The sequence below is a fragment of the Terrapene carolina genome, unplaced genomic scaffold (assembly GCF_002925995.2).
Source record: "Terrapene carolina triunguis isolate 2854851 unplaced genomic scaffold, T_m_triunguis-2.0 Scaffold103, whole genome shotgun sequence".
In the NCBI taxonomy this organism is placed as follows: Eukaryota; Metazoa; Chordata; order Testudines; family Emydidae; genus Terrapene; species Terrapene triunguis.
This window is the reverse complement of record NW_020664454.1, coordinates 2,153,407-2,181,198: the sequence shown is the minus strand read 5'-3', so window position 1 is coordinate 2,181,198 and position 27,792 is coordinate 2,153,407. Positions and strand designations below refer to the sequence as shown.

General features: G+C 40.7%; 1 protein-coding gene across 1 annotated transcript in view; it reads right to left on the bottom strand.

Moving 5' to 3' along the window:
- Positions 1-27,792, bottom strand: part of LOC113406537 (ubiquitin carboxyl-terminal hydrolase 24) — a 109,061-nt gene that overhangs the window by 63,514 nt on the left and 17,755 nt on the right. Inside the window, exons 2-16 of the mRNA XM_026651810.1 lie at positions 23,713-23,878; positions 22,598-22,665; positions 20,523-20,666; positions 19,523-19,645; positions 17,668-17,703; positions 16,913-16,978; positions 14,135-14,200; positions 11,948-12,022; positions 10,441-10,599; positions 9,237-9,351; positions 8,550-8,653; positions 3,038-3,145; positions 2,458-2,553; positions 2,198-2,359; positions 127-234 (exon numbers count right to left, since the gene is read on the bottom strand). Of these exons, the coding sequence (XP_026507595.1) occupies positions 127-234; positions 2,198-2,359; positions 2,458-2,553; positions 3,038-3,145; positions 8,550-8,653; positions 9,237-9,351; positions 10,441-10,599; positions 11,948-12,022; positions 14,135-14,200; positions 16,913-16,978; positions 17,668-17,703; positions 19,523-19,645; positions 20,523-20,666; positions 22,598-22,665; positions 23,713-23,878 (1,596 nt within the window). The remainder of the gene's footprint in view (positions 1-126; positions 235-2,197; positions 2,360-2,457; positions 2,554-3,037; positions 3,146-8,549; positions 8,654-9,236; positions 9,352-10,440; positions 10,600-11,947; positions 12,023-14,134; positions 14,201-16,912; positions 16,979-17,667; positions 17,704-19,522; positions 19,646-20,522; positions 20,667-22,597; positions 22,666-23,712; positions 23,879-27,792) is intronic.

The following is a 27,792-nucleotide window of genomic DNA, read 5'->3' as shown; positions in this document are numbered from 1 at the left end:
CTACATTAAACTCAATTCAAATAGTGCCATAAATTAATACCATATTTTTAACTTAAACTTTGTTATAAAAGCTGAAGTTTGATGGATGTAACTTTGCTTTCAAAAATATTTTAGCAAGTGCCTTACCTTATCTTGCTTTTGGTACGTTTGTTTAATAAACGAACGTGTGATTTCATGGAGCTGACGTAAAGCTGGTACCACCCAAACAAATTGGGGATTATGATGTTGGGATGACTAGTAATAAAAGAAGTTAAAATAATTACACATGTGTACATGCTCAACAATACTATAATTGTTTCTTGTCAGAGAATCCTAGAAACCTATTTATTATCATCCATGCCCCAGCTTCAGGATAATAGTTTTCTTTCATAAATCTGCAGTCACTAGTCCTTGGTTCCTCTCCACTGATGGTCTCAGTTTCAGCTTTCACAATTACACCAGATAGCTGAGGAAGGAGATGGCTAGCTGACAGCAGGTAAGATGGAGAGGCAAGCCAAGGTTTAGAGGGCAAATGTAATCAAATACAGCTACTCAATGAAAGACCAGGTTGGGGAGGCGGTGAGAGGAGTCAGGCAAAACAGAACTTAAAAATTATTTAAAATACTACCAAGGGATTCAGAGGCTTGGGGAGGGGGGGAGGAATCAGTGGTTATCTCAATGAGACATTTTAGGGTCACAAGGAGACCTCTGATAAGATATTTAAACTCAGTTTTGCAAGAGAACTTAAGGTTTGATCCTGCAAGGTGCTGAATACTTCTGTCAGAAGCATTCAGCACTTTGTAGGACTGAACCCTTAGGGGGGTTTATTTTCCATAAAGTCTGACATTAGAAGCTGGCACACCAAATTCTGTTTGGGAAAGCAGCATCTTGATTCTAGGTTAGATGCTAACAATCAATGCTACATTCTCAGCAGCCTGCTCATGGCAGAAAGAAAGCTACACTGAAGACTTCTCCATACCTTTGACAGTGCTGCCAATATTCTCTCAAATGTTGTTTTAATTTCTCCTTGTTTATGGTGGGGGTATATAGGTAAATGTTGCATTTGTAAAACTAGCTTAAAACTACATACTATCAAAGCCCTAGATGGAGGCACTGCAACAGGGAGCAGTAAGAAAAAAAACTGTTACAGAAGGATGCCTTGGAACAAATTTGAGGAGTTTCTAGCAAGAACAGGAAAGAGAAGTGAACATCAGATACAGAATAGTCTGGATTTCAAACAAACATTCCCCCTAGGGCAGACCGCTTGAGATCTGCATTTCTGATTTTTAGAGAAAAAGCAAGAATGCAAGGTACCTTGGCACCTAAGGAATATCTGCTCTACCAAACACAAACAAACACAAACAAACACAAACAAACACAAACAAACACAAACAAACACAAACAAACACAAACAAACACAAACAAACACAAACAAACCCAACTCTTGGATGGTGTTGGAAAAACAGAAAGGCTAGTCTAAGTTTAGTTTAGCATGAGAGAGGGCAACCGAAGTAACAACAAGCCATTTCTTTTATAATGGCACATTTTGGACTATGGAATAAGGACAGGTGCATTCTTGCAGGCCTATAGAAAGATCATTTATTACATGGGCAGATCTGTAAATAGAATGGGAAATCCTTTAAGCTATGTGCCATGAATTTCACATGGTCAAAGCCCTCTCCCCTCAACAGCACTCTGCTGCCCAGGAGACATCTTAGCAAATTCAGCTGCAAAATGGGTTCTTATACCAGAAGACATTTTTCATGCCTGTTTCTTTAAACAAAGGATATTACTAGGTTTTAAAAACCAATCTGTATTTAGAGACTTGTCTAACAGACAAATCAGAAAACATGATTTACTCTTTCAAAGAAAAATCTAGAATATTTTATATTAAAGGGACACAGTTTCAACACTGACATACCTTAATAGTAATTCCACCTGAAAATTCTAACCCTGAGTCCACTCAAGTTTTCTCCCAAACTAATCACTCCCGGGGCTGCAAATTTGTTTAAAACAAGGCAAGAGACTTATTACGAGTCTCACAGTAAACAAGCTGGCTCACATAAAATCTCCCCCTCAGACTCTCCCAAGGTACAAGCTTACAGATGCAACAAATGTCCAATTCCATGTCATTTGAAAAGTGTCGATACTGCCCAAGCCACTCTTTAGAGAATATGCCATTTTGGGGAAAAAAATGTAATTCTACAGAGAAACTAACCCTCTTAATATCTTCTATGCATTTGATGATGTAGCTCCTTTTGATTGCTTCCTTCACTGCATAAGCATCACTAAGAATTGTCAGATGTTCCTCCAAGGCCTGCTGAATTAGACCACAGGGCAACGTTGGAAGATGAGCCAGTTCCCAAAGCACCTCTAGGACCTTCAAGAACAGCATAAATGGTCAGGGACACTAGTAATTACAAAAGAGATGCAATTCTATTCTTTATCTTAACAATGGAGGATTTTTTTCTCTCATGCCTTTCCGGTGGTTGTCTCAATGCGTGCTTCCCGACCAATGCGTCCTATCAGGCTCAACAGTTTTTGTCGCACTCTGTCACTCTCAGTCTCCCAGCTCTGCAGGACAAAGACATAGAATTACTATTACAGCAGCAAATATGTAATAAAAATGCAAAGTTTCAAATTAATTGATTCCATCTATGACCTATTTTACTGTGATATCACCAATTAATAAAGGGACACAGTTTCAACATGTGCCACTGCCAGCTTGATTAGATGTGAACTCAGTTTTGTTAACAGGAGATCTAATTCACCAAACACTGCCAAAAAATTATCACAAGTGGCTAGAGGCAATAATGAAATCTTTTCCTGAACATACTTTAGCAGTAAGAACACATAACATGGTTAAAACCTGAGTTAAAAGATTAAATCGACAGCACAATGGGAGCGGAGTTATTTAAAATAAATATTTTAATCTTCTCAAAGTCATATGATAGGTTTCAAAAAAAATTGTATTTAGAAATGTTATTTGTAGACTAGATGCTCAAACATATCAACATTCCTGTTTTAGTAAGAAATTTAAATTTAGATAAAGATTTACCTTCTGAATAAGAACAAACAGATGATTAAGTTGATCGGAGCTGAATTTCACAGCAGCTGCAGCAATAATAGTATGTATGTTTTCAATCACAGTGGATGATTGTCCTGACTAAATAAGAGGGGAGGAAATGAGAGACAACAACTAGTTCTTTGCAAAGAGGAGAAAATCAAGACTGTACACATCATGTAAAATCCTTCAGATGTCTGAGCAACAATGGATATAAATGAGTATTGCCACATCTCATGGAAAGAGAATCATTTAGAGAATCATTCTAGAACAAGACAGGGTAGTACTCTCAATCTACCAAACCCCCAAAGGTGGTTGAAATACTGTCCAAAAAGAAACAGTTTATATTTGTGAGAAGTGCTATGTTAATTGAAAATATTCTGGGCAGATACTGTAGGGCAGGAGTAACTGACCTTAAATTAACTGCTCACTCTTTCAGAAGTATTTTCTATTTCAGTGTTTAACCATTTTAAGAAATAGGAAAAGATGTGCCAACACAGGTGTTTGCAGGATTTCCACATCCTAGTGGCCACCATTACAGACTTTTGATTGCGTCAATTAAGGTAGGATGGTGGAACCCATAGAAGTAGAACGAGGAACCACAATATCCATCAATCTGCTGAATGTACAGCTGTCAGTTTACTGCTTGTCAAGATGTTCAGTCTAAAATTACATATGGAAATACTTTAACATTTAAACAGGAAGGTATTGATGCTAACTGCAGTTGTCTGGCACCACCGCACACAGCAATGACAGATCTCTCCTCTCTTCTCCATACATACATCCATTTTCCAAAGCTATTCATGGAAGCTATGTGCCTATATAGAAATGTTTTTTCTGTTTATGAACATTAAGGCCCCGATTCCTGCACCTCTAGGAAGTCTCACTGAAACCACGGATTCCCTCATGAGGAAATTTATCACAATCCTTGACTCTCACATAGCCTTCAAACTCTCACCAGCAATATAAATAAGCAGCTTTCCATAAACACTTCTCCCACCCCAGTCAATCTATACAACCCAGTGAGTGCTTGACAGATGAAGTGGGCTTTGCACAGTGACCAGAAAGTTACCAGATCCAGGCTCTGGGGGATACAGGAGTGGAAGAAGTAAAATCCAGAATCAAGGGTTCTCACAGAAAATATCTTGTCAACTGCTCAGTCCCATTTACAGTGGGGGCGTTGCAGCTGAAGCACTTCCACTGACTGCAATGGTGGCGGTATCCACAACTCCTGTGCTGGAATTTTTCATTGCATTACATGGGAAAACAGAATGAGCATGGGAAGCTTTCACAAGATGGGGGAAAAAATGAAAATTGAACTCAGTGACCTGTAGGTATCTACGATTATGAGAACAGAAGTGCTGTTAATTTAAAACTTGGCTTGGGGATCCCAGCTCCAAAAACGTAACCCTGATAAACCTAAACTGCGTGGTGTCATCCATGCTGCATGAACAAGTGGAGCCTAAACCTTCACTCTACACCAGCTGCGGGGGGCAATCACATTTTTTGATGCCTCCCAGAACACATTTCATCACTCCTTGTGTCCTCTCTTTTCTGTGCATCTTCTTTCTGCATCTCTCTAGACCAGAAACCCACCCTAACTAGGTTTACTATTGTCACATTATTGACTTGAACTGGGACCATATAGAACATGGTTGCAACCAAAGTCCTGTAGTGGCACCAAACCTTGTATAAAGGGGGTCAAATGAGGTGTCTAAGACAAGGTTATGGTTTGCTGGTTATGATTATGCTGTCTATGTGTGTGTATCAATTTTGTAGTTGAAGTTATGAATATTGGCTCTACACTGTCTGTATTTCAAAATTATGCTGCGCTTCCGGGTAACACCCCAGACAAGTTGGTGTCAGCTCTACCTAGCCTGCTTGATGGCCCATTAAAGACCATCAGCTATACAAATTGACCCACTGAGAGAAGGCAGAGATGCCTTGTAACTCAGCAAAATATGCAGGGACTTGCCTATGTGACTCCAGACTACATTTTGCTGTAATTTTCCACAGTAAGAACAAAGAGGTGTTCTTACACCTGGAAGAGACTATAAAAGGCTGATGCCTCATCTCCATCTTGTCTTCAATCCTGCTTCTTACCTCTGGAGGAACTTTGCTACAAACTGAAGCTCTACACAAAGGACTGAATGACCCATCCCAGCTGGGGATGTATTCCAGAGACTTGATTTGAACCTGCAGTTTGTTCTATCACTGCTACAAGCCTGAACCAAGACTTTGCCATTACTGTATGTAATTTATTTCATTTAACCAATTCTAGTTCTCATCTACATCTTTTTCCTTTTATGAATAAACCTTTGGATTTTAGATTCTAAAGGATTGGCAACAGCGTGATTTGTGGGCAAGATCTGATTTGTATATTGACCTGGGTCTGGGGCTTGGTCCTTTGGGATTGAGATAACCTTTTTTCTTTTACTGGGGTATTGGTTTTCATAACCATTTGTCCCCATAACGAGTGGCACTGGTGGTGATACTGGGAAACTGGAGTGTCTAAGGGAATTGCTTGTGTGACTTTTGGTTAGCCAGTGGGGTGAGACCAAAGTCCTCTTTGTCTGGCTGGTTTGGTTTGCCTTAGAGGTGGAAAAACCCAGCCTTGGGCTGTAATTGCCCTGTTTTAAGCAATTTCTCCTGAATTGGCACTCTCAGTTGGGACCCGCCAGAACCAGCATCGTTACAACTATGCTTCCATCCCTTCCTCAACATCATGCTTCTTCCAGGTGTCCTATACACCCTAGTCATCCTCCCAAATGACCATGAAGTAATAAAAAACACAAGCATGACACCAAATGAGGCCCATCGCTAAACTGCACCACTCACACACTTGCTTCTTGGTGTATACCACCCTCTCCATTTACAGTGTACACACCCCAGGGCAAGATTTTGCACACTGGGAAACAAGCACAGATATGAGCAACTTGTCCAAGATCAGAGCAAATTAGCAGCAGAGCTAGGTACAGAAACCAAAACTCATGCTAGTCTGTAGTGTTCTAACCACTAAGCTATGCTTCTCCTTAAAAATAAAGTAAAATCAGAAATAAAAATAGGAAAGAGGAGATTTGGGCCAGAATATGGGTGCATCCCAGAAGGCAGCATGAGGAAGTTCCTGCATTCAGAAGGTAGGGTTTATATCTGAGGGAATTAAATATCAAGTTGAATGAGAGAGACAAGGCAGGTGAGGTAATACCTCCTGTTGGTGGAAGGGACAAGCTTTTGAGAGTCACAGAGCTCTTCCTAAGATCTGGACAATGACATGATAATCATTCAAATAAAGCGTCGTGTTTGACTGCAGCCAAACAACAGTTATACTGAATCATAAAAAAATCTTTGTATTACGATTTTACGAAGTAAAAAACCCCATCAACACTGAATGCACCACTACACAGCAGATTAATCAATCCGAAGCAAGAAGTGGGGGAAGCCCAGTTGAAATTTTCCTATTAAAAACAAAATGCAAATAGTTGAGTGCCTTCTATGCAAGCTCCAAGAGTCTTCAAGTTCAGTAACGTACAGAAATGTTACTCTTCAGGCAGAGATGACACACTCAATCTTAAAGGAATGGGGGGGAAAAATCAGCTGCTTCATGTGTGCAGCATCTTTAAAATGCTACGTTGACTTGTCAACATCTGAGGTGATGTGCTGTGTCAGCAGCTACCATTAAAAAAAAAACCTAAGAAACTTCACATGAATACCATCCTGTACAGGATGTGAAAACAGGCCAATAACATAATGCTAATCTGAACACATTGTAGGGCATTGACCAGCCAAACTATCAACAACTTCTTTACATTACACACTGGGAATTTTGAACAGAACTTGTTTGCTAAATAGGAAATTTATATTCTTCTGTTTCTTGTAGCTTTGATAAATCAGTCTTGTTTCTTACTAAGAATACTATACTGTTTCTTATTCAGAGAATAACAATTATTCTAAGATTGAAGGTCTTGATGCACTATTAATTTTTTAGTGAAAGTGACATACATAGCCTATCTAGAAAGGCCTTGGCACACAAAATAGAACTTTTTGAAATACACGAGGGTGATGCATAGGGAGGAACATTTACTGGATGTGAAGTCTTCAAGTATGAGAGTAGGGCCTCCCTTAAATATACCTGTTCCCAACCCAAAATCTAGTTAAAATCTAAGTCTTCCACCAACATTTCACAGTTTTATGCTCAGGGCACTCTATTTACACACCCCATACCTCCATCATCATATTTAGACTCTTTTCAGGAAGAAGTGATACAAAGCCTCTCAATACAAAACCCACGTCACAAACAGGCCAGCAGGAAGACAAAATATTACAGCTGAGCTCAGAATAAGTGCAAGATGAGTCATGTCAATGTCACAGCTTCACTGAGCAAAAGAGACTTGCTATCATCGCCAATCCTACTGTAGATTTATACAAGGTGTCCAAAAAGCTTAAACTAATTATTTAGTACAAAATATAAAGGCTAAATTGTTTCTGTGTTGACTACAACTTTGCACTAGCATGTTAAATTTTAGACCAAGCAGTTTTGATTGATAGAGCTTTCAAACAGCAGTTTGCATTAAGCATTTGAGAACCATTTTCTACACATTGATTAATGAGAGTGTATAATAAGACTAACAGATTGTTGTCAATAGTATATATGTAAGAGTAGAAAATGTTAAGAGGCAATTAATAGTATTTGAGCTCCCTCTATTTAAAGTCAGATAGAGAGTTGGATTCAGATTCATACCTTCATCCAAGAAAATTAAAATGCTAAAGTATGGTCAGAGGCTAATATAATGTTTCACCCCTTATTTTAAAATCAACATTTTTTGTAACCCCCTTACATTCACTATAAAAGCATAAAAAAGGGTATCCATGAGAAGCCTATTTAATTTATGTGACTGTGTTTTGAGAGGTTAACGGAACACTTGACTAAGTGGTAAGGGTGCATGGGAAATGGGGGAGAGGTTTTATTTGGTTTAGATTGTAACATTTTCAGTACCTCACAATCCCCTCAACTGTCTTTTGTGACACCCCCCTAAAGTCAAGACCCACTAGTTGAGAAACACTGAGCTAGAACAAGGAGTGCAACCTTGGAGGGAGAGATGTTTATTAAGAAATAAAGATTAACACAGGTACAAAATAAACAGCAATCTAAACTTGTTTAGCTGAAGGCAGAAGTTACAATAGTAAACGATTGGAAAATGTGTACGTTAAGGTGTTCTTTCCCAGAAGCGTTTTTGCTGTCAGGGCCGTGGTGCTCATGAGGTAAGTGAAACGCTAACGACCACGGCTGAAAACTGAATGTAAGGAGTCTACACTGATATTTAAGTCCATTTATAATGTACACCATGATTCCATAGGGAATGAACGAAGTAATGTGATCCAGCAAATAAATGGACAGCTAGATTTTCACTATTTTCAAAGTTAGGTGCCTAAATTTAGGCACTTATGTTTGAAAATGTTGGCCTTTTTTTTTTAATGATACATAAAATAGAACAATCCTTAAGCTTACCTGTATTCTCCAAATTTTAGTGAGCTCATCCAAAGACAATTTACTGCCCAGCAGTTCAATAATTCCCTTTATGCGGTCACAGTACTGTGCTTGGTCTATATTACCTAATCGAACAACAGACAGCTAAATTAGAAATTGTGAATAATATCAAAAAAATGAATAATTTAATACAAGTCATAGCAAGAAACTTGGTACTTTTTTCAAATTGTTACTCTTCCTTTGAAATAGTCATTTCCATCTGAAAATTCTGTGCCTGCTATTATTACAGGCAATTCTTAAGATTACTAAAAGAGAAAAATCAAAGAAATACCCATCATTTCTCTATTTTTTCAGCTTGTTTTCTTTGTGTAATTGATAGCATATCGCATCTAGTCACTTTCAGTGCTTTGAAAAACCTCACACCCTCCCCTAGACTCAGCAAGTAGTAACCTAAAATACCAGCAAAGCTGAAAGTGCAACTGAAGAGGCATCAGCAGACAAAAAGGAAACAAGTGTGCTTCAGTATGCTTGGTGGTGGTATTCTCAGAACCCTTCTAAATAATCAAAACACTATAAAGAAGTGCTTGGGTTTTTCTACAAAGGGCACTCTATCAGAAAACAGTTTTAAAAAGTCCAGTTGACAGTTCCTTGAAGTCTATGACATTCATTCAAAATTCGTAGTGTAAAACAATTGGTAAAAAAGCTTACCTTCTAGTGCAATTGATAGAACAGAGTTTTCTACTAGCCAGTTTAATAATCGGTCTGTATCTATTGCATTCTTTACAGATTTGGATACAGTGCTGTCTTCTATTAATTTGGTTACCTATAAATCACAGAATGTTAAAACTGTTGCTGTACTCTATATGCCCATCTCTCTCTCTCTCACACACACACACACCCACACCCATTTGAAAGGTGCACTCTCCTGCAAAGCCCAAAGTAGTACAAGCACCAGGAGACTATAACAATGCACTGCCAAAGGCCAGTTATTAAAAAGAGAAAAGCCTGCTGGGTACCATTATTACACCAATTTCCTAATCCCATTCTGTCACAGACAGGAGTGCCCTCCTGTACCGCAAACTTCTTTAGATTTACTAAAATTTTATTATTGCAGAACAGGTTTCTTTTTGTGGCTCTCAAATTAGTTCCCTATCTCCACGGTAGTAAACCATTACACTTCAGCTCAGTCTAGTGATAAAGGTGACCAAAGTACAAGTTCTGGACGAAGCCCAAAATGCTGCATTTATGTAATTTCACGAGGAATGTGATACACTTATATCCAAGGGCCCAAGATTAATGATAAACACATTGGAGTTACTGATTTCAAATGACAATTAAGAAAGGTTTAATATATCCCAGAAACAAGAACTGAACCAAGAAGGCCTTCAAAAGACATATAATTTGGTGGGCTTTTAAAAAAGCAATTTCTTGGAGTACTAAGATATACCAGCTTTGGAAGTCAGAACTGAATGACTACATCTGCATACTGTAAGTGACATCTGGAGAGGCTGAACTTAGAGTTTTGCTTTTTTATGCAGTTCCACATGAGGAATAAAATGTTTGCTAGCTCAGCACAGCCTTTGGGATACACCTAAGATTTATCTTACTACGGAATACCCATGAATGGCCCAGGCATGGCAGAGCCTACTGCTCACAAATACAGCTGAAACAATAGTCCTGGAGAAAGCTGATATGACTTGGACTCTACCCAAGGAAACCACAACCCTTGTATCCACTGCTAACTTGCAAAAATAATGCTTGTTAGACTGACTTCCTTTGTTCTTTACTTGGAATTAAGACTTCCCTAAGGCCACATGATTTGCATAAAACCACCCCGCCCCTTTGCCTTTCAGACACTACTTTTGGCATAGCCAGAATAGCCTGTCATACTCAAACAAAAATTCAAACTTACTTCTTTGAGGGAATTCATTTTTGCACTGAAGTGGGGAGATTTTAACATGCGCAACAGAATGTCCAATCGTAGATCATCCACCACAGTTACAAGGTCAGGTTGGAAGCGCATACACAGTAGCTTTATAGCAGACAGGAGTTCAGGGATACTAACTAGCCTCTGTTAAAAAAATTTTTTTTTAGTAACGGCTGTACAGATTTTTAGACATTTTATTTTAAGCATAAGTTCTGTCATGTTTAGACTTGGATAATAGACACAAAGGGTAACAACAGTGACCTGGTGAAGGCTGCTTGATCTATAATCCACAATACTTTGTCTTTCTGTGAACATCTGTAGAAGTATTACTCACACTACTAGAAAGAATCACTATGCAGACAAAGTTTAGGGGTAAGGAAGAAACTTCTGTTGAAAGTTAAACGTGCTAAAATATTCTAATTTGTAAGATACATATTTCATGTCTATCACTATTCTTTAAGTGCACAAACAGTAACATCTCCAACACATCACGATGACTATGTCTACACCGGGCACCTTACAGTGGCACTGCTGTGCCGCTACAGCCATGCTGCTGTAATGTACGCAGTGTAGCCACTCTTTTTTGTCAGCAGGAGAGAGCTCTCCTGCCGACAAAATAAAACCACCTCCAACGAAGTGCAGTAGTTTTGTTGGTGGGAGAGCGTCTCCCACCAACAAAGCGCTGTCCACAGCATCACTTTTCATCAGTAAATCTTTTGTCGGTCAGGGGAGTGTTTTTCTCACGCCCCTGACCGACAAAAGTTTTACTCACAAAATTTCAGTGTAGACATAATCTAAAATGATTATAACGAAAAAGACACTATAAAGACTCATTAGAAATAGAGGACAAATTCAGAACAATGTAGAACAAAAAAATGTCAGAAGATGTTGACATCTAATGATCTCCTCTGATAAAGATCAGCAAACTCTTTTGGAAACAATACAATATTTGTACCTGTAAACAGAAATGCAATTTTATACTTGCTACAGCCAACGCCTTGGATTTTTAAAAATATCTAGTCTTGCTCCACCTAACTGACTTAGGAGCCTAAGTCACTTTTGAAAAGGAGACCTAGAGCTCCTAAGTCAGTAAGGCATTGCAACACTCAGCCGAGCAATGCCTATGTACCTTTAAAAATCTAGGCTATAGGGCCTAATGCTGCAAGGTACTAGGCACCTTAAAGTCAACTAGAATACAGGGTATTCAGCACCTTGCATGACTGGACCCAGGGAAACTTGTTGGATAACTATGAGGGGAAAGTCTTTTTAGACAGGAAGGTCTAACACTGAATAAGATTTTAAAGTGGGTCCTGGTAAGTACAGCCAACCCACCAGCACAGTTTCTTATTACAAACATTCTCAGTCTAAATTTAGCTCAAATGATACTTTCCAAACAGAAACTAATATAATTTGTTCTCAAGTTATGATAGTTTGGCACTTTTGACATTTACAGTAGTTTCTACGTGTATGTTTGATATAATCAGAACGTTACCTTGTCTTTTAGGTCCTTCTCTTCCACATTCTGTACATATTTAATCATTTTATGAATGACTGGATCCAGCATGGGCTAAGGAATTTGAGAAAATACAAGGACAATCATTTTTTATTTTCCAGATTTAAGTTACTTGGAAGATCTGGTTGCAGTAAAATGAAACAATAGCTTCTCTCTCTAAAAAGGCCAAAACAACTTAAGATCACATTTACTTTGAATACAGAAGCTAACACAAATATGGCATACATAAACCATCGTGCTGGTATGAACAGAGAATGAAGTAATGTAAAGGAAGAAGCCAAAATTCCCCAGATAAACTAACAGCAGCTTGTACCATAAAAGTATCTAGTAAAGAGATCTAATTTTTTCAACAACCAACACTTGCTACAATGAAGTCAACTTGACACCTAGTGTCTTATCAGCCTCTCTTCTGAATAGAGTGACCAAAAAACCCCCAAACCAGCTGCAATATTCCCAGCGAGCCAGTTTGTCTAACAGTCAGAACTCATGTGTTGCTTTCTCTCTGAAGGCTATGAATAGTGTATTGCCAGCAGCTAGAAATTACCACACAGCTCTTTCTATGCAAGCATATTTATTCTTAAGGTAAAAGTATTACAGAAAAAAACAAAAACAAAAAATAGATTTAAACAACATACTAGGAGTCACCCACAAGTCTTACAGGACCCTAGTAGGCCAAAGTCTTTCCAACTCTTTTGCAAGAGCTGGGGCCTCATGTTTCTTGGATCAGAAAGAAGGACCTGAGTCAGTTTAAATCCAGCCTTTTTATCCCCAAAAGCCCTTTCTTTGGCTGGCTGTCTCTGGAAAACCCAGTTTGAACTAGTACATATGCCAACCACTCCAGGGTGTGGTATTTCTCTTGATTGTTCAGTCTCAGTGACTCACTTTAATCGCCCTCATTGTTTTTAGGTCTTAGAGGAGCTCTGGTAGCCCTCCCCCATTGAGAAGAACACAATCATACATAAGCCATTCATAAATTTAATACAATGGCCCCTAAAGATACTGCACGGGGTTGCAATATCTGCCATAATTTTAGCAAAGGTATGTGGATCACAGATGTTTCTCTCTGGCCAGGGGCGGCTCCAGGCACCAGCGCAGCAAGCGCGTCCCTGGGGCGGCAAGCCGCGGGGGGCACGGGCCGGTCACCATGAGGGCAGCAGTCAGGCCGCCTTCGGCGGCCTGCCTGCAGGAGGTCCGCCGGTCCTGCAGTTTTGGCGGCAATTCGGCGGCGAGTATGCCGAAGCTGCGGGACCGGCGGACCGCCCGCAGTCATGCTGCTGAAGGCTGCCTGACTGCCTTGCTTGGGGCGGCAAAAACCATAGAGCCGTCCCTGTCTCTAGCAATGTATTTTCCAACTCATGCTCACATATACACCCTAGATCTCAGTCACAAAGCTAGGAGTCCAAAGCAAGCGGTACTCATTGGGGCAGATTCTTGTCACACCTGTTTTACCCTGGGATAGTTCAACTGACTGCAAAGGAGTTGCTTCTGATTTACACTGATGAAGATCAGAAGATTCAGGACTACTGTCCTCAGCAAATGAATATGGATGTTCACATAGTGAGAAACCCTTCTACTCATATAAACCAAGAAGTTAGGTTGAGATTTTCAACTGATTTTGAAAATCTCATCCCTAGACTACATAGTTGTAATTAAAAATGGCATTTCTACTCTCTTGGGTAAAAAATGGCACATATGGTCTCCTTATTCTGGGTAGCTCCCCACCACTGTAATATGCAGAAATTTCTCTAATGCATGCAACATTCCTTCATGTGTTGTGAAAGGCAACTTATTTCCCCACCCCACCTTCACTTGTGAATGCATCTAAAAATTGGTATTTGCACATTTTACAGCAAAAGAAGTGTCACTCAACTAATATTAGCCTATGTAAAACAACTACCCTGCACCCTAAACCAGACATGTTTAAGTGTGTTTCAAAATTAACCACCACTTTGATAACTAAGTCAGTGATAAACTAATTCAGTTTTCCATGTTAAGTTTCCGATTCTCAACTTAAGTACCAGTAGTGTTGCCTTCTGGTTGCCATTTTTTAAGAGATCCATTTTAATACAGAAAAAATAATACAAAACTCAAGGGAGCAATATAGTTGTGTGTTTCAAAGTTCATTTTTCTACTTTCTGAAATTAACTCATAAAATTGGTGTTTTACCTGCACTACAGAAGAGTTGAGATACTCTGCACACACCCCCAATGGCTGAACTAATGCAGAGACTGCCTGGAAGAAAGATAGTAGATATTTAGGCGCAGACACAGTAATCCCTTTTAAGACTGATGATTAAATTCTTTAAAACACAGGTGAAGGTTCACAAGCAGCATGTATCATACATCCCAATTATCCTCCCATTGCTTACAATTTTGCTTCAGCATTGAAGGGACTTCTTGTTATGATGGACAGCACACAGTCCAAGAAACAGATTTAAAATAATGGTATGCATTAAGTATTGTTTCTCTTGCTTGCTAACACAAAGGACCTTCTCAACTTTCAGTGGTTTTGGTCATTTTATGGTTCTGTTATTAGAGTCTGTTCATGGTCTGTTTTGGTCCAATGCAAGAGCCAATAAATGCTTTGATGGTTCACTCTGCAGCACTGTAGAGTACAAATGCACGTTCTCTGGTGGAAAGCCACAAAAGAGAATTTCTTTCCCCAAATCCAACATTCACCTTCTTCATGAATCCTATCACTATCTGCCAGACGGCTTCAACAGAAAGTGGATTTCTGTGTAGGACCCAATGCTGAAGAATGTTCCTCATGCAGATCAGTCACACAAGGATTTTCCTTCACATATGGAATGAAAAAAATCTTGAGATCCAAGGTTTCCAAATTTTATCAATTTTCAAGCAGAGTGAAGGAAATTCACTTGCCATTATGACATACCAAGACCAATTTCCTCCTGAGAAGAGGCAATGACTTACATAATAGTGAGTGTCTCACTACAACCAACAGCCTGTAAGTTAAGTGTCCTTAGTCAAAAATCACTTTCTTAAAAAAGGAGTTACTAGTAAGTTAAGAGGAGAGAATCTATAGCAATGTCTAAGTTTAACGAGATAAACTCTCCTTCTGTCATATTTGTATATAAACTACTTGCCTCTCCTTAATAAATGTGGGGTGGCAGGGGGTGGGAGGAAGGAGAGAAAGAGGGAGGAAGAAGTAATCAACGCACTAAAAGGAAATAGCATTTTCCAAATTTGTAGTTCAACTGCAGGTGATGAACAAGTTATTACTTTACAGACAATTAAAATTTGAAATAATGTGTTTCCTCTCGGTATTCTGGTTCTTAGACATGGTTATTTAGATTTGAAATCTGTTATATCTGAGTCTTCTAAATTATATTCAACACCAAACACTGTTAGGCTTTATGAACCTAAGACCCCGTATAGTTTATGTAGTAATTAAATGTGTCAAATTTTGATGCAGTAGTTAACATATTTAGAGTTATTTAGTGTATAGATTCCAAGGCCAGAAAGTCCCATTGTGATCATCTAGTCTGACCTCCTCTGAAACACAGGTCATAGACCTTTCCCAAAGTAATTCCTAGAGAATCTCTCTTAGAAAAAGATCCAATTTTGATTTAAAAATTGCCAGTGATGGAGAATCCTCCATAACCCTTGGTAAATTGTTCCAATGATTAATCTCACTGTTGACAATGTATACCTTATTTACAGCCTGAATTTGTCTAGCTTCAACTTCCAGCGAAGGGATCACGTTATACTTTTGTCTGCTAGACTGGAGAGACAATTACTACATATTTGTTCCTCATGTAAGTACTTATAGACTGAAATCAAGTCAATCCTTAACTTTCTTTTTGTTAAGCTAACTAGATTCATCATCTTGATTTTATCGCTATAAGGCACATTTCCTAATCCTTAACCATTCTCATGGCTCTTCTCTCAACCCTCTCCAATTTTTTTAACATCCTTCTTGAATTGTGGACATCAAAACTGGACATAGAATTCCAGCAGCGCTTGCACCAGTGCCAAATAACCTCTCTACTCCAGCTTGAGATTCCCGTTTACACATTCAAGGATCACTATTAGCTCTTTTGGCCACAGCATGGCATTGGGGGCTCATGTTCAGCTGATCATCCACCATGACTCCCACGTCCTTTTCAGCCTCACTTCTTCCCAGGATATCGTCCCCCATTGTGTAAGTATGGTCTACATTCTTTGGCCTACATTTAGCCATATTCAAATGATATTATTTGCTTGCATCCAGTTTACCAAGCGATCCAGATTGCTCTGTTTTAGTGACTTGCCCTCTTCATTATTTACCATTCTCCCAATGTTCGGGTCATCTGCAAACTTCACAAGTGACGATTTTATGCTTTCTTCCATTGATAAAAAAGATAGACGAAATATATGAACCAAAGATTTTTTTTAAATAATTTACACATGGGAATCACCTTCCCTGCAACTGAAATGCAGCTACTTCAGTGATAAATGCTAAAACTATGTAACAGTTTACACCCACTTAAAACTGGGATGCTGAACATAATTACCCAAATTGAAATGAATTCAGGACACCAATGCTAATAACTGCTCTCTTCTGGGTAGATTCATGGGATCTTTAGTAACAAGTGGTCAAGACTTTGTTTTTCTTTCAAGCAGCAGTAGAACCATAATGCATTACAGAACTTTTAGAGCATGGTAATAGAGTACACATGGCTAGTTAGGATGCAGCTGCAATGTGTAGATTTAGACCCCAGCTTGCCAGGTGTCAACTCTCCATAGAGACCAACTCTAAGCCTCATCTCAAATACAGTTCCCTGACCTCCAACCATCCCATACCAAAGAATGATCACAGCTTTCTTTTTGGAGTACTTCTTCTGTACTGAGGAAAGCATTCGATGTGTCAAATTACCAGTATCCCTTGCTATAGAACATTAACATATAAAAAAAAAAAAGAGACATCAACAGAAGATTAACTTACCCCAAGTTCAATATCTTCTGAATGGAGTTTAGACTGAATTGCTGAAAATCCACCCAACTCTGCAAACTGCAAAAAGCAATAGCAAGTTAATGAATTACAACAGTCTGCCTTTTAAATATGTGATTAAAGCAAATATTCCAGGCTTTAACTTGGAGTGTATAAAGCTTTGTTCTCCAATGATCATCTCTGAAAAAAGAATTCAAGACAGGATGCTTGAGCTGTCAACAAGGATCTTTCACAGTGGGATTTTAAGTTTAACATAAGACTTGTGCTTTCATGTCTATTTGATGGCTCACTGGAGAACACAACATACTATTAAGGTGGAGTCCTGGGTTCAAAAGCAAGCTTGAGATTCTCCCTCCTTAAGCAAAGGTGGGTAAGGGGAAGAAGGCTAGAAGATCCACATAGGACGACAAGCTGAGGGACAGCAGGCAGGATGCATCTCTCTAGCATTCCCTAGCAGCTGTTTGTGGAATGGCACTGCAGCCTCAGAGGTGACCCCTGGCCTTCCTCAGCTGAAGGGTACAAATCAGTAGTGCAAAGGTGGGCAAGGAAGAGGGAGGCAACCCAGCATGATTGCCTTGGCAAGGACCTTACCATCTATGCTGGGCAGGGTTAAAAGCATAAAACTCATTGCTCTACATGGTTGTCATCCTCTATGGGAACAAATATGAAGAATCACTTTTGAGAGCAATGAATTAAAGTGACAGACACCATATACTATCAACAGTTCTTTTCAGTTTAGCTTTACCTACCCTGTTTACCAGATCCACCAGCCACCCATGAGGTTCCTAGACAATTAAAAAAAGTTAATTGGCAACATATTTTAAAACAATATGTGAAAGGCAGATTTTTTTTTATTGTGTGCTGCATTTAGCATTTTGGGTTAGTTAGCTTTAAGTATGTGCTACTACTTCAAAGAATATATTAATGTGTGTATGCTACCTTCTTTACTGAGTGCAGCTGGAGCTTTGGGTTGTTCTTATTAACATCATCCTTTTTTGGACAATCCCTGTCATCACTGATCATGGGTTGTGGCAACATTAAGCTATGAGGCTGCTGACTGACACAGTCATAATTATAACTTATCAGTAGTGTGGAATATTACGGAAGAACTTTCCCTGAATTTTGGCAAAGTTTCTTTTTGTTTTCACAAGCCACGAGCTTTCTTTTTAGCAACAGAGTGATAACCAGAGACTGAAACCTTATTTATCCACACAACAGGTACAGCACCTACAATGGCACTGCAAGCCTCGAATTGCATCTCTACCAGAGTGCCACCACCCTGACCTGAAGGGACTACCTTTACATGTATGAGACTGAATGAGCATGTAGACTTGATCAGTTTTGAACTGTCTACTGAGACTGCCAACAAGAGGGTTAATTAAGATAGTGGTTTTGTGGACTAGAGCAACTAGGTCATTTTATATAGCAAAAGCTAGAGATGTTAGATCAGTGGTCTCCAACCTTTATTCGCACAAGATCACTTTTTGAATTTAAGTGCAACCCTGGATCTACCCCACCCCTTCCACAAGGCCCCACGCTGCTCATTCCATCTCCCCTCCCTCCCTCCCTCACTCTCCCACACCCTCACTCACTTTCACTGGACTGGGGCAGGTGATTCTGAGTGTAGGAGGGGCTCCGGGCTGAGCCTGGGGCAGGGGGTTTGGGTGCAGGAGGGGGTGAGGGATGCAAGCTCTGGGAGAGAGTTTGGGTGCAGGAGTGGACTCCAGGCTGGGGCAGAGTGTTGGGATGCAGGAGGGGGTACGGGGTGCTGGCTCCAGGAGGGGGCTCAGGGCTGAGGTGTGGGCTCCCGCCAGACAGCACTTACCTCGGGCAGCTCCCGGGTGGCGGCACTGTGGGGCTAAGGCAGGCTCCCTATCTGCCTCAGCCCACGCCGCTCCCGGAAGCGGCCAGCATGCCCCTGCACCATGCCCCCCCCCAGCCCCTCGGGGGTGGTGGCGGATGTAGCTTTGCATACTGCCCCTTCCTGCAGGCACCGCCCCCGCAGCGCCACGCGCTGCCCCTCCCTGAAGGCACCGCCCCCGCAACTCCCATTGCCTGCAGTTTCCCATTCGCGGCCAATGGGAGCTGTGGGGGCGGTGCTTGCAGGCAAGAACAGCGCACAGAGACCCCCGCCCCCCCCGGACCACAGGAGCATGCTGACTGCTTCTGGGAGTGGGGCGGGCCAGGGCAGGCAGGGAGCCTGCCTTAGCCCCGCTGTGCCACTGGATTTTTAGCGCCGGAGATTGCGACCGACTGTCAGAGGCTCCAGGATTGACCAGTCAATCGCGATCTACCGGTTGGTGACCACTGTGTTAGATGGTCTTTTGTTTATTACTGAACTAGTAGTAATAATGGCAGATTTAGATCGGAATGGGCACCAATCCCCAGATCCAGTCCCCATGGTAGAACATTCTTACAATCATGAAAAGGGAATGCTCTTCTAAACAGCAACCAAATTTGGTATTCAAAAGCCACTCAATATTTTTTAAAGATTTACTTCAGCTTATTTTGGATAAGTATTTACATATATTGGATAAGCCTTTTATACTCTCGGGTTCTAAAGCATTTCTGTTCTATAAAACAGACAAAAATATGTATGATCACCTTCTGGAAAGTAGATATGGGCGAGACAGCATACAGATTTCCTTCTCCAAAGACTTCTGCCCAGTTTCTCTGGCATACCTTCATTCGATTCTTGAAATGGTATTCATTGTCAGGGTTAAAAGCCTTGAAACAAACAAACAAACAAAAAACAACCACAAAGTGGCTTATTTGTGAGTCTCAAAGACAGATCTTGTTAATATTTGACTTCAGTAGTTGAACACAGTTCTTGAGCATGGCTAATTTTTCCAAGTGAAAGAGAAATTAACAGTTTAGCATGGATAATTCATGTTAACGATACTTAGTACTTAACATATACAGTATTAAAACTTCAGAACACCGTACAAACAATCTCCAACAAACCTCCAACTTGAGGCAGGTAGATAGCCCCTTCTTGATTTGCTTCTACAGAGAGGGAGGACAGACTGAAAGGGGGTTAAAGTAATTTGCACATGGCCACAGTAGTGTCAGAGGAGGGATTAGAAGACAGGAGTTCCCGCCTCCCAGACCTATGGTCATTCTTTTGGCAATGATAGCCTCTTTAGAACAGGAATACAAGCGAAGATTTTAGAAAGTGACGAATGATTTGAATGCTAAAAACTTGAAATACCTTAAAGATGGCTGATTTTCAGAAAGCTTTGAGCACTCAATCTGAAAAGTCAGGCCCCTTTCGGGTCTCTCAAGTTCAACACGCAAAAACAGACATGCAAAAAATCATTACTCACTTTTTAATATTTTGGCAACAGTCTGAGTTCATGCTTTAAATGGTAAACAGTAACAACAGAAATATTAGAAGTCACAAGGGCTTTCCTGAAGATTGTAAACAAACCATCCATGATGTTTAAGAACGGATTTCTAGAGACTTTCATATTTTAAGGATATTAATAAAACTAATGAATATTAATTCCTTCTAGAACTTCTATTCTCCTTCAAAGTGAGTCAAATGTCTCCATGGATGTAAAATATTACCATTACAAGAGATTGCATGATAAAAATACAGTACCATTGTAAGCACACCCAGAAGGCCAACAGGAATCGGGTCTTGTTTCACTCTCTCTGCGACCAGATCTACTAGCAGCATCAACATGTTGTAGATTCCCTCATGGATTTCAGTACCCCATTTATGAACAGCACTCGATGTCAGCAGCTACCAAAATGAGAAAGATGCATCAATCTCTGGCACTGATTATTTTCAGAGTAACACTTTTCCCTCACAGTACTTAGAGTACTACCAATAGAAATATGATTTATGATATCTTTATACAGCAGGAAGGTAGGAAAAGTAACAGTGATATTTATAATTTCACCATTTTAAAACTTACTAATTAGAAACAGGGTATAGCAGAGACTAAGAGGTAATTATCAAAATACACTGACGGTTTCCCTTGGAAATCACTATTAACTCAGAAAAGTTTTGTATGGAGGAGGGCCATTCACTTTACTGTCTTTATTTCTAAGTGCTTGAGTAACTCTGTTAACATGTTTGCAGGATGTTAGATAATCCATTTTTAATTCTTGCAATAAGCTTGTCACACAGCCACATTACTTTGCTTGAAGTCATGGTTTACTATATCACCTCTCGAATATAATTTTCCTTAGAAACCAAGGAAAATGTGCACTACTGAAGAGGTGGATGTTTAAAGAACATTTTTAATGGATTGGGAGGCAGCATTAAACCAACATGTTAGGCCAAACTGATAAGAAAACTACATTAGGTTTTTAAAAGTTAGAAACAGCAATTGAGTAAACATTACCAGCTGTGTTTGAAGTGCTTGCATTCAAATTACTAAGCTTTATAACCTCAAAGAACCCAAAGACTATTTAATTTATTTTTTAAGATTTTCAGAAACTACAGTGCATTAAGCTTCATAAGTGGCTTATGGGTATTTTAGAGTAAATGTAACCCAGCAGCAGACTTTAAACTTTTACCTCCGCAAACAAAATCTTTCAGCTACCCTCTCATCTCTCCTCCACCTGACATACACCCCAGCTATCCAGGATGAAAACTAAGTGGGTAGAAATCACCCAGTGGCTAAAAAGCACAGACATTAATTTGGAGAGCAGAGTTGGAACATGAATTTATTTTCTTAAAATCCTTCTACCTGAAATATATTTTTTCCTGGAAATTGCAGGGCTTAATAACTGATGTACATTTAGAAAATTATATATAAGACAATTATTCTTAACTCCTAAAATACCAGTTAGTTTCAAAGGTCTATCCCTTGTTTACCATTGGAATATGGGACCATAGATGCGCATGGCACTTTAGGTAGCAGGGTAAGGCAGTCTGCACCATCAACCAGTGCTGAGACAGAAGCAGGACAGAGTTTGTTCATAGCTTTGAAAGGAAGGACAAAAGTTTGGGACTGATGTGGAAGGGGACATAAAGCCAGCAAAGGTAATTTTAAGTGGGACAGCGTGATATAGTCAGAGTGATGGGCAAGGAACAAAGTTCGGCCACAGATTATGGAACAGGATGGAGGAAAGCAAGATGGATATTGAGAACTCCGAAGCGTAGGAGTTCACACTAGGCCAGGCAGGAAATCAAAGCATGGAAGAAAGTTTTGGCAGTAAAGCACAGAAAGGAAGGGACAAATTTTGGCTACGCTGTAAAAGGCAGAAGTGGCAGGAGTTAGGAGTCTAACTGTGTAGGGTAATGGAGAGAGAGAGAGAGAGAGGAGTCACAGATGACTCCAACTTTTCAGACCTGGGGGACAGAACGATTACAATGGAAGAATGAGAGAGGAAGACTGGTCATTAGTACTAAAAAATAATACATCCTAATATTTACGGATCTTTAGACCTTCAAAGCACTGTATCAACATACACCAGTTAAGGCCATGATCCTGCAACTGACTCCGGATGGAGGGATCCATCCATAAGAAGGACCCCATTGATTTCAATGGAGCTCAGCACAGATGCAGGATTGGGGCATAAGCGTTCAATTCTACTGAAAAATTTATATGACCCCAGTCACCATAATATCTGAGGCACACATCAGAATGGACCAGAACAAACATTTCATGAAATGGACTCCCAAACACAAAAGTTGGATTTGTGCACTTTCCTCCCCCTTACCTTTTTAAATGCTTCAGGCATACATCTGTCCATGAATCTTTTGCAATTCTCATCAGAATCAGAAAGACCTTTTCAAAAAGGATAGAGGGTATATAATTTATGATTACCTCTGGCTGATTTCTTACAGCCTCATGAGCTCTAGATCTCAAAGCCTTGCTACTGAGGTCACAGAAGATGAACTCACAAATAAGGTGTGAGCAAAGCAGTGAGCATCCTATTGGGATGACATTACTCGTGCTATAGGTCTTCCACCAAAAGGGACTGGAGGTCAAAGAAACTAGATCTCCAGCCTTTTAGAAATTAGGAGCAGTTTAATTTCCAAACATTCCATCGGGTACAACTACGTGGCATTAACAGAACTTCACCTCTATAGGCGTTTTTCCTTTCAACAACACAGTTTATGTTTTGATACTTGCACAAATCATTCTTCTGCTGCTCATCCACCATAACAAACTCACATACAACCTAGAGTACTCAGCTAATTTTTTTTTACGCACTGTAATGTCTTCCACCAACACAACAACATAGCATAACCTCCTTTTAGCTCGCCAGAGGACATACTGAAAAGCAAGTTCACGTATACCTTCAACCTCAGGAGTTGAGCATGTTGCCGCCACAGCACCCTCAGCCCCTGACAACTTGTTGACCAGAAAGGAATCAACCCAAGTCTATGATATGGTGGCAGAGTATTTCCACTAGGACAGCCTGGCCAAATAACCTACTCTACAGCTCAATATGGAGTGAGCCTGGACACAAACATCATTAATAATAATAAATGCCCAAGTAAATTAATACAGCTCTTTATTAACAGTAATTTTTAAAATGAAACCATTTTACATACAAAAATATTTACAATCTTTAAAACATCGAAAAAACGGCATGCCTATTCTATTCTACAATCAAACCCTCTTTGCAGAACCAGTATGAGCTCACAACAGCAGATTGTTAACTGTTCTAGAAAGAGTGCGATATTTTTGTATGGCACTAGTTAGTAAGTATAAAAATTGCAGTTTTCTAGAGCATATCCTCTGTATACACCTTTACACAGAATTTGTAAGTACTCTTCCTAAATACACACTGAACCCATTAAAAAAAAAGTCAAAAACAGAACTTACCAAGTCTTGCTAGGTAGGTAGATGCAATTAGGCACTTGCCCAGGGACTCTTCTCGCTTATATGGTATGGACCAGTGATCTGTTAAGACTCTGCTCTCCAGTTCGTACAAATTGGTTGTAGGAAACTCAATACCTTCTCCAGAGCAGTTCCCATTTTCATCATTTTTCTGTGAATGAGAAGAGGTGCAAATGAAGGCATTTTTTTTAGCTGTTCCTAGTGATTACTTAGCTCATCAACTCCTTTAAGACAAAATCCTGCCCTATCATTAGCATGTACAACTCCCACTGATTTCAAATGGAGTTGCAAGTATGTTTGAGGGCAGAATATGAAGTTTCAATTGAATACCCATTGATACAGGGATTGTACTTTCCTCTATACATTTGTGTGTTTACATGTCTTATTTCCAGGCTTGCCAACTCATGATTTAAACTTAAGTCTTGTGATATTAAGGAGTCATGTGACAGGAGAATCTTAGCTGAAAAAACCTGCCCTGTGGTTGTGAAGGAAAGATGGAAAACATGAACCCTAGAGGTTCAAAAACCAGAAGGCAAATTAAAAATAAGCCTGGTTTCTTTTGAAGTCTCAAGCTTTTAAGCCAATCTCAATTTTGGGGGTCCTGCCTCATGATTCTTGAGCACCTGGTGTTAGCAATACTGTATTTAAATAATATCTAACAAACACCCCTGGTATTTTTATAATTTGATATCTAATAATTAAATACCAAACATTCTGTACTCAAACACTATCACAGAACATATTACATACTAAAGGTAATAAATGACTCATGCTTATGGTGTGAAGTACCCTATTCACGTCAGACGTCTGCAATTTCATCTCAGTAATTCTCTACTAAATATTCACTGTGAAACATCTGACTAGGCAAGATACTGTATCATTTGAGGTAATTCAGCTGTATGACACTATCATTTCCCCATTTTAAGAAACAGGACAAACTAAAATATTTCTAATATGCTGTACGTAAAGTAGTGATTTATCAAAAAACCCCAAATCTCAATCACAACCGTCCCTTTTTTACAGTCAAAATGAGTCACTAAAAACAAAAAGCTGTGCTGTATTTTCCCATCCCCCTCCCACACAGGACAAGAAGCAATCTGCAGCTCAGATCGTTACCCATTTCCTTGTAAATGCCACTGAATTGCAATTATTCCTGCATACAGAGAGAACACACAAAATTAGCCCAACATTCTTTGGGAAGTGCCACGTGAGGTAAAACAGTGATGCCAGATAAAATAATGGCCTGGGAAACAAGCTACCATTTCTTCTGTTTCAAATGCTGATCACCCAGTGTGCGGTGAGATAGTGGGGTTCACAAAGAGGAATTTTCCCCTCTGACACTAAAACAGGAGGCAGAACTTTAACAGGAGAAAGGACAGAATGTTTGAATCAGGTCCTGCACCAGTTGGAAATAAATGAAAACAAAGGTGCAGTAACAGCAACAGGATTGCACTCAGGAGAAAAGCAAGGAACATGTGATACTCCTGGGGGAATTCTGCGCCACGGCACACGCAGAGAATTCATGTCCCCCCGCAGATTTCTTTGCTTCCCCACAGAAAGTGACAGGGAAGCAAAGGGAAGCCATGTGGGGGCGGGGGACCTGGGAACACCCATGGGCTTAGTTTGGAGGGGCACTGCCCTCCCAAAGGCTAGGCATGGGGGGGCACGCAGGGTCACGTGCTACTGCCCCTCATTTCTTGGAGCACAGAGCTGCCCAGCTGAAGGAGGGTGCCGCTCGGACACTGCCTCATGGGTCCTAGTACTGGTCGTGCTCCCCTTCTGTGTGCTAGGAGCCATCCTGTCTTCTGTACAGGAATGAGTGCCTGCAGTGGGGCTGGACAAGGTGGTGGAAACAGGGGAAGGTGAATGGGATGGGGAAGAGGCAGTAGGGAAGAAAGGAGGGTGGTATAGGGCAGGAATGTGGGAGTGAGGGCAGGAGATAGGGGCAGGGGACGGTGGGAAGGGGGATGGGATGGGATGGGGAAGAGAAAGGGACAGGGGAAGCAGGAGCCCAGCATGCGGTGTTCCCTTGATGGCGGCGGCAGCAGCAGCAGCAGCAGCTGGGGCTCCCCCAATAAGCAGGCCCTTCAAACCCCCCCAAACGAGCCCTCCCCCTCCACCTGGACCACCTCAATGAGCCCCCCACAGTCCCAGCACCCAGACCCCCACACTGAGCTCTCCACACACATACCCTCCCACCAAGCCCCATTACGACACGCTCAGACCCCTCCTGCTGAGGCCCAACCACCCTCACCTGGACCCCCTGCAGAGTTTCCATTGCCCCTGCACCCAGAAAGCCCCAATGAACCCCTGTGCATCCAGATCCCCCCCCCATGAGCTGCCCGCACCCAGATTACCCCACACAGAGCCCTCTTATCCCACACCTGGATCTCCCCACATTAAGTCCTTCTCCACTTGGATTCTGCTGTGCTGAACCTGCCTGCCCACAACTGGTGTGCCTGGCACAGAATGGCAGGGCCCCAGGGTGTTTCTGGGGCAGGCCCAGCCCTTGTGCTTTGTCAGGTGTGGGTGCAGTTTCACCGCCGAGTCCCTGTCCCAGGGCAAGGGGCTGCAGGGTGCTCCCCACTGCAGTGCTGGAGCCTCCACATTTATTTATTGATAAAGAAAATTTGCAGAATTTTAAAATATTGTGTGCAGAATTTTTATATTTTTGGTGCAGAATTCCCTCAGGAGTAATGTGGGGAGGAAGGACAAGGACAAAGCATATTCAAGTGTAAAAACAAAACAAAACAAAAACAGAGTCAGGGAAGTGAAATGAACAAAAAATAAAGAAAGTCAAAAGAAAACCAAATCCATGAGAAAGTGGTAAAGAATTCAGCAGTCTGTTTGAGCAAATAATGGAGCTCCTAGTTCTCACTGCATCCCCTATATGGAGGTTTTGACCAGTTTATTTTAAAAAATTCTACCTTAACTATAACAGTTATTCAAGAGCAGTAAGTTTAGAAAAACTCAGAAAAATCCATGGCATTCACTATTACAGGTGTCACTGGGATACAGTGGCTGAAGTAAAACACAACAAGGCTGGATATCATGACCATTAATATTTGTAGCTGCACAGTCCAAAAGAGTAATTAAGTCCAAAGCTTCAGGGCATAAGCTTGTCAGCAGACAGGAAGCAGTTTCCCCCACATCCAACTTTGAGAAAAACACTATATAGTTGGCAAGCAACTACAGAATTTTGTATTTCCTTTGAAGCATCGGGTATTGGCCGCTGCTGTTGAAACAGCCTGATCTGATGTGGTAAATACATTCCTATGTAATTTATGTCTGAAATTATTTTATTTTATTTTTTGGGGGGGGGGGAGGGGGTAGGAGGATAAGTAAGTTTTTTCAGTAAGAGGCATTTGAAAGCCTAGGGTACGTACGGAGCTGGAAGGTGTAATTTTCAGTTCAAGCAGACATACATACCCATGCTAGCTCTAACAGAACTAGTGTGCTTAAAACAGAAACATAGCTGCAGTGGCACGAGTGGTAGGACGGGTTAATCACCCTGAACACAATCCCATCTGAGATCCTAAGAATGTACTCGGGGAAGCTAGCCCATCCCACGGCAGCTAGCCTACTTTTTTAGTGTGTTAGTTCATATCATGAATATGTCTACTCAAGCCAGAGATCACACCTTCTAGCTCCAGTGTAGACATACCATTAATTAATTTATTATTGCTGAAAGATACTGGAGAAAAAACTGACAACACGAGTGCTCTAAAACAGTGGTTCTAAACTGGGGGTACACATACCCCTGGGGGTACGCAGAGGTCTTCCAGGGGGTACACCAACTCATCTAGATATTGGTCTCGTTTTACAACAGGCTACATAAAAAGCACTGCTACATAAAAAGCACTAGTGAAGTCAGTACAGACTAAAATTTCATACAGACAATGACTTGTTTATACCTCTCTATATACCATACCAGGGTGGCCTAACTGTGGCTCGTGAGCTGCATGTGGTTCTTTTACAGTTAGGGTTACCATACGTCCGGATTTTCCCGGACATGTCCGGCTTTTTGGGATTCAAATCCCCGTCCGGGGGGAAATCCCCAAAAGC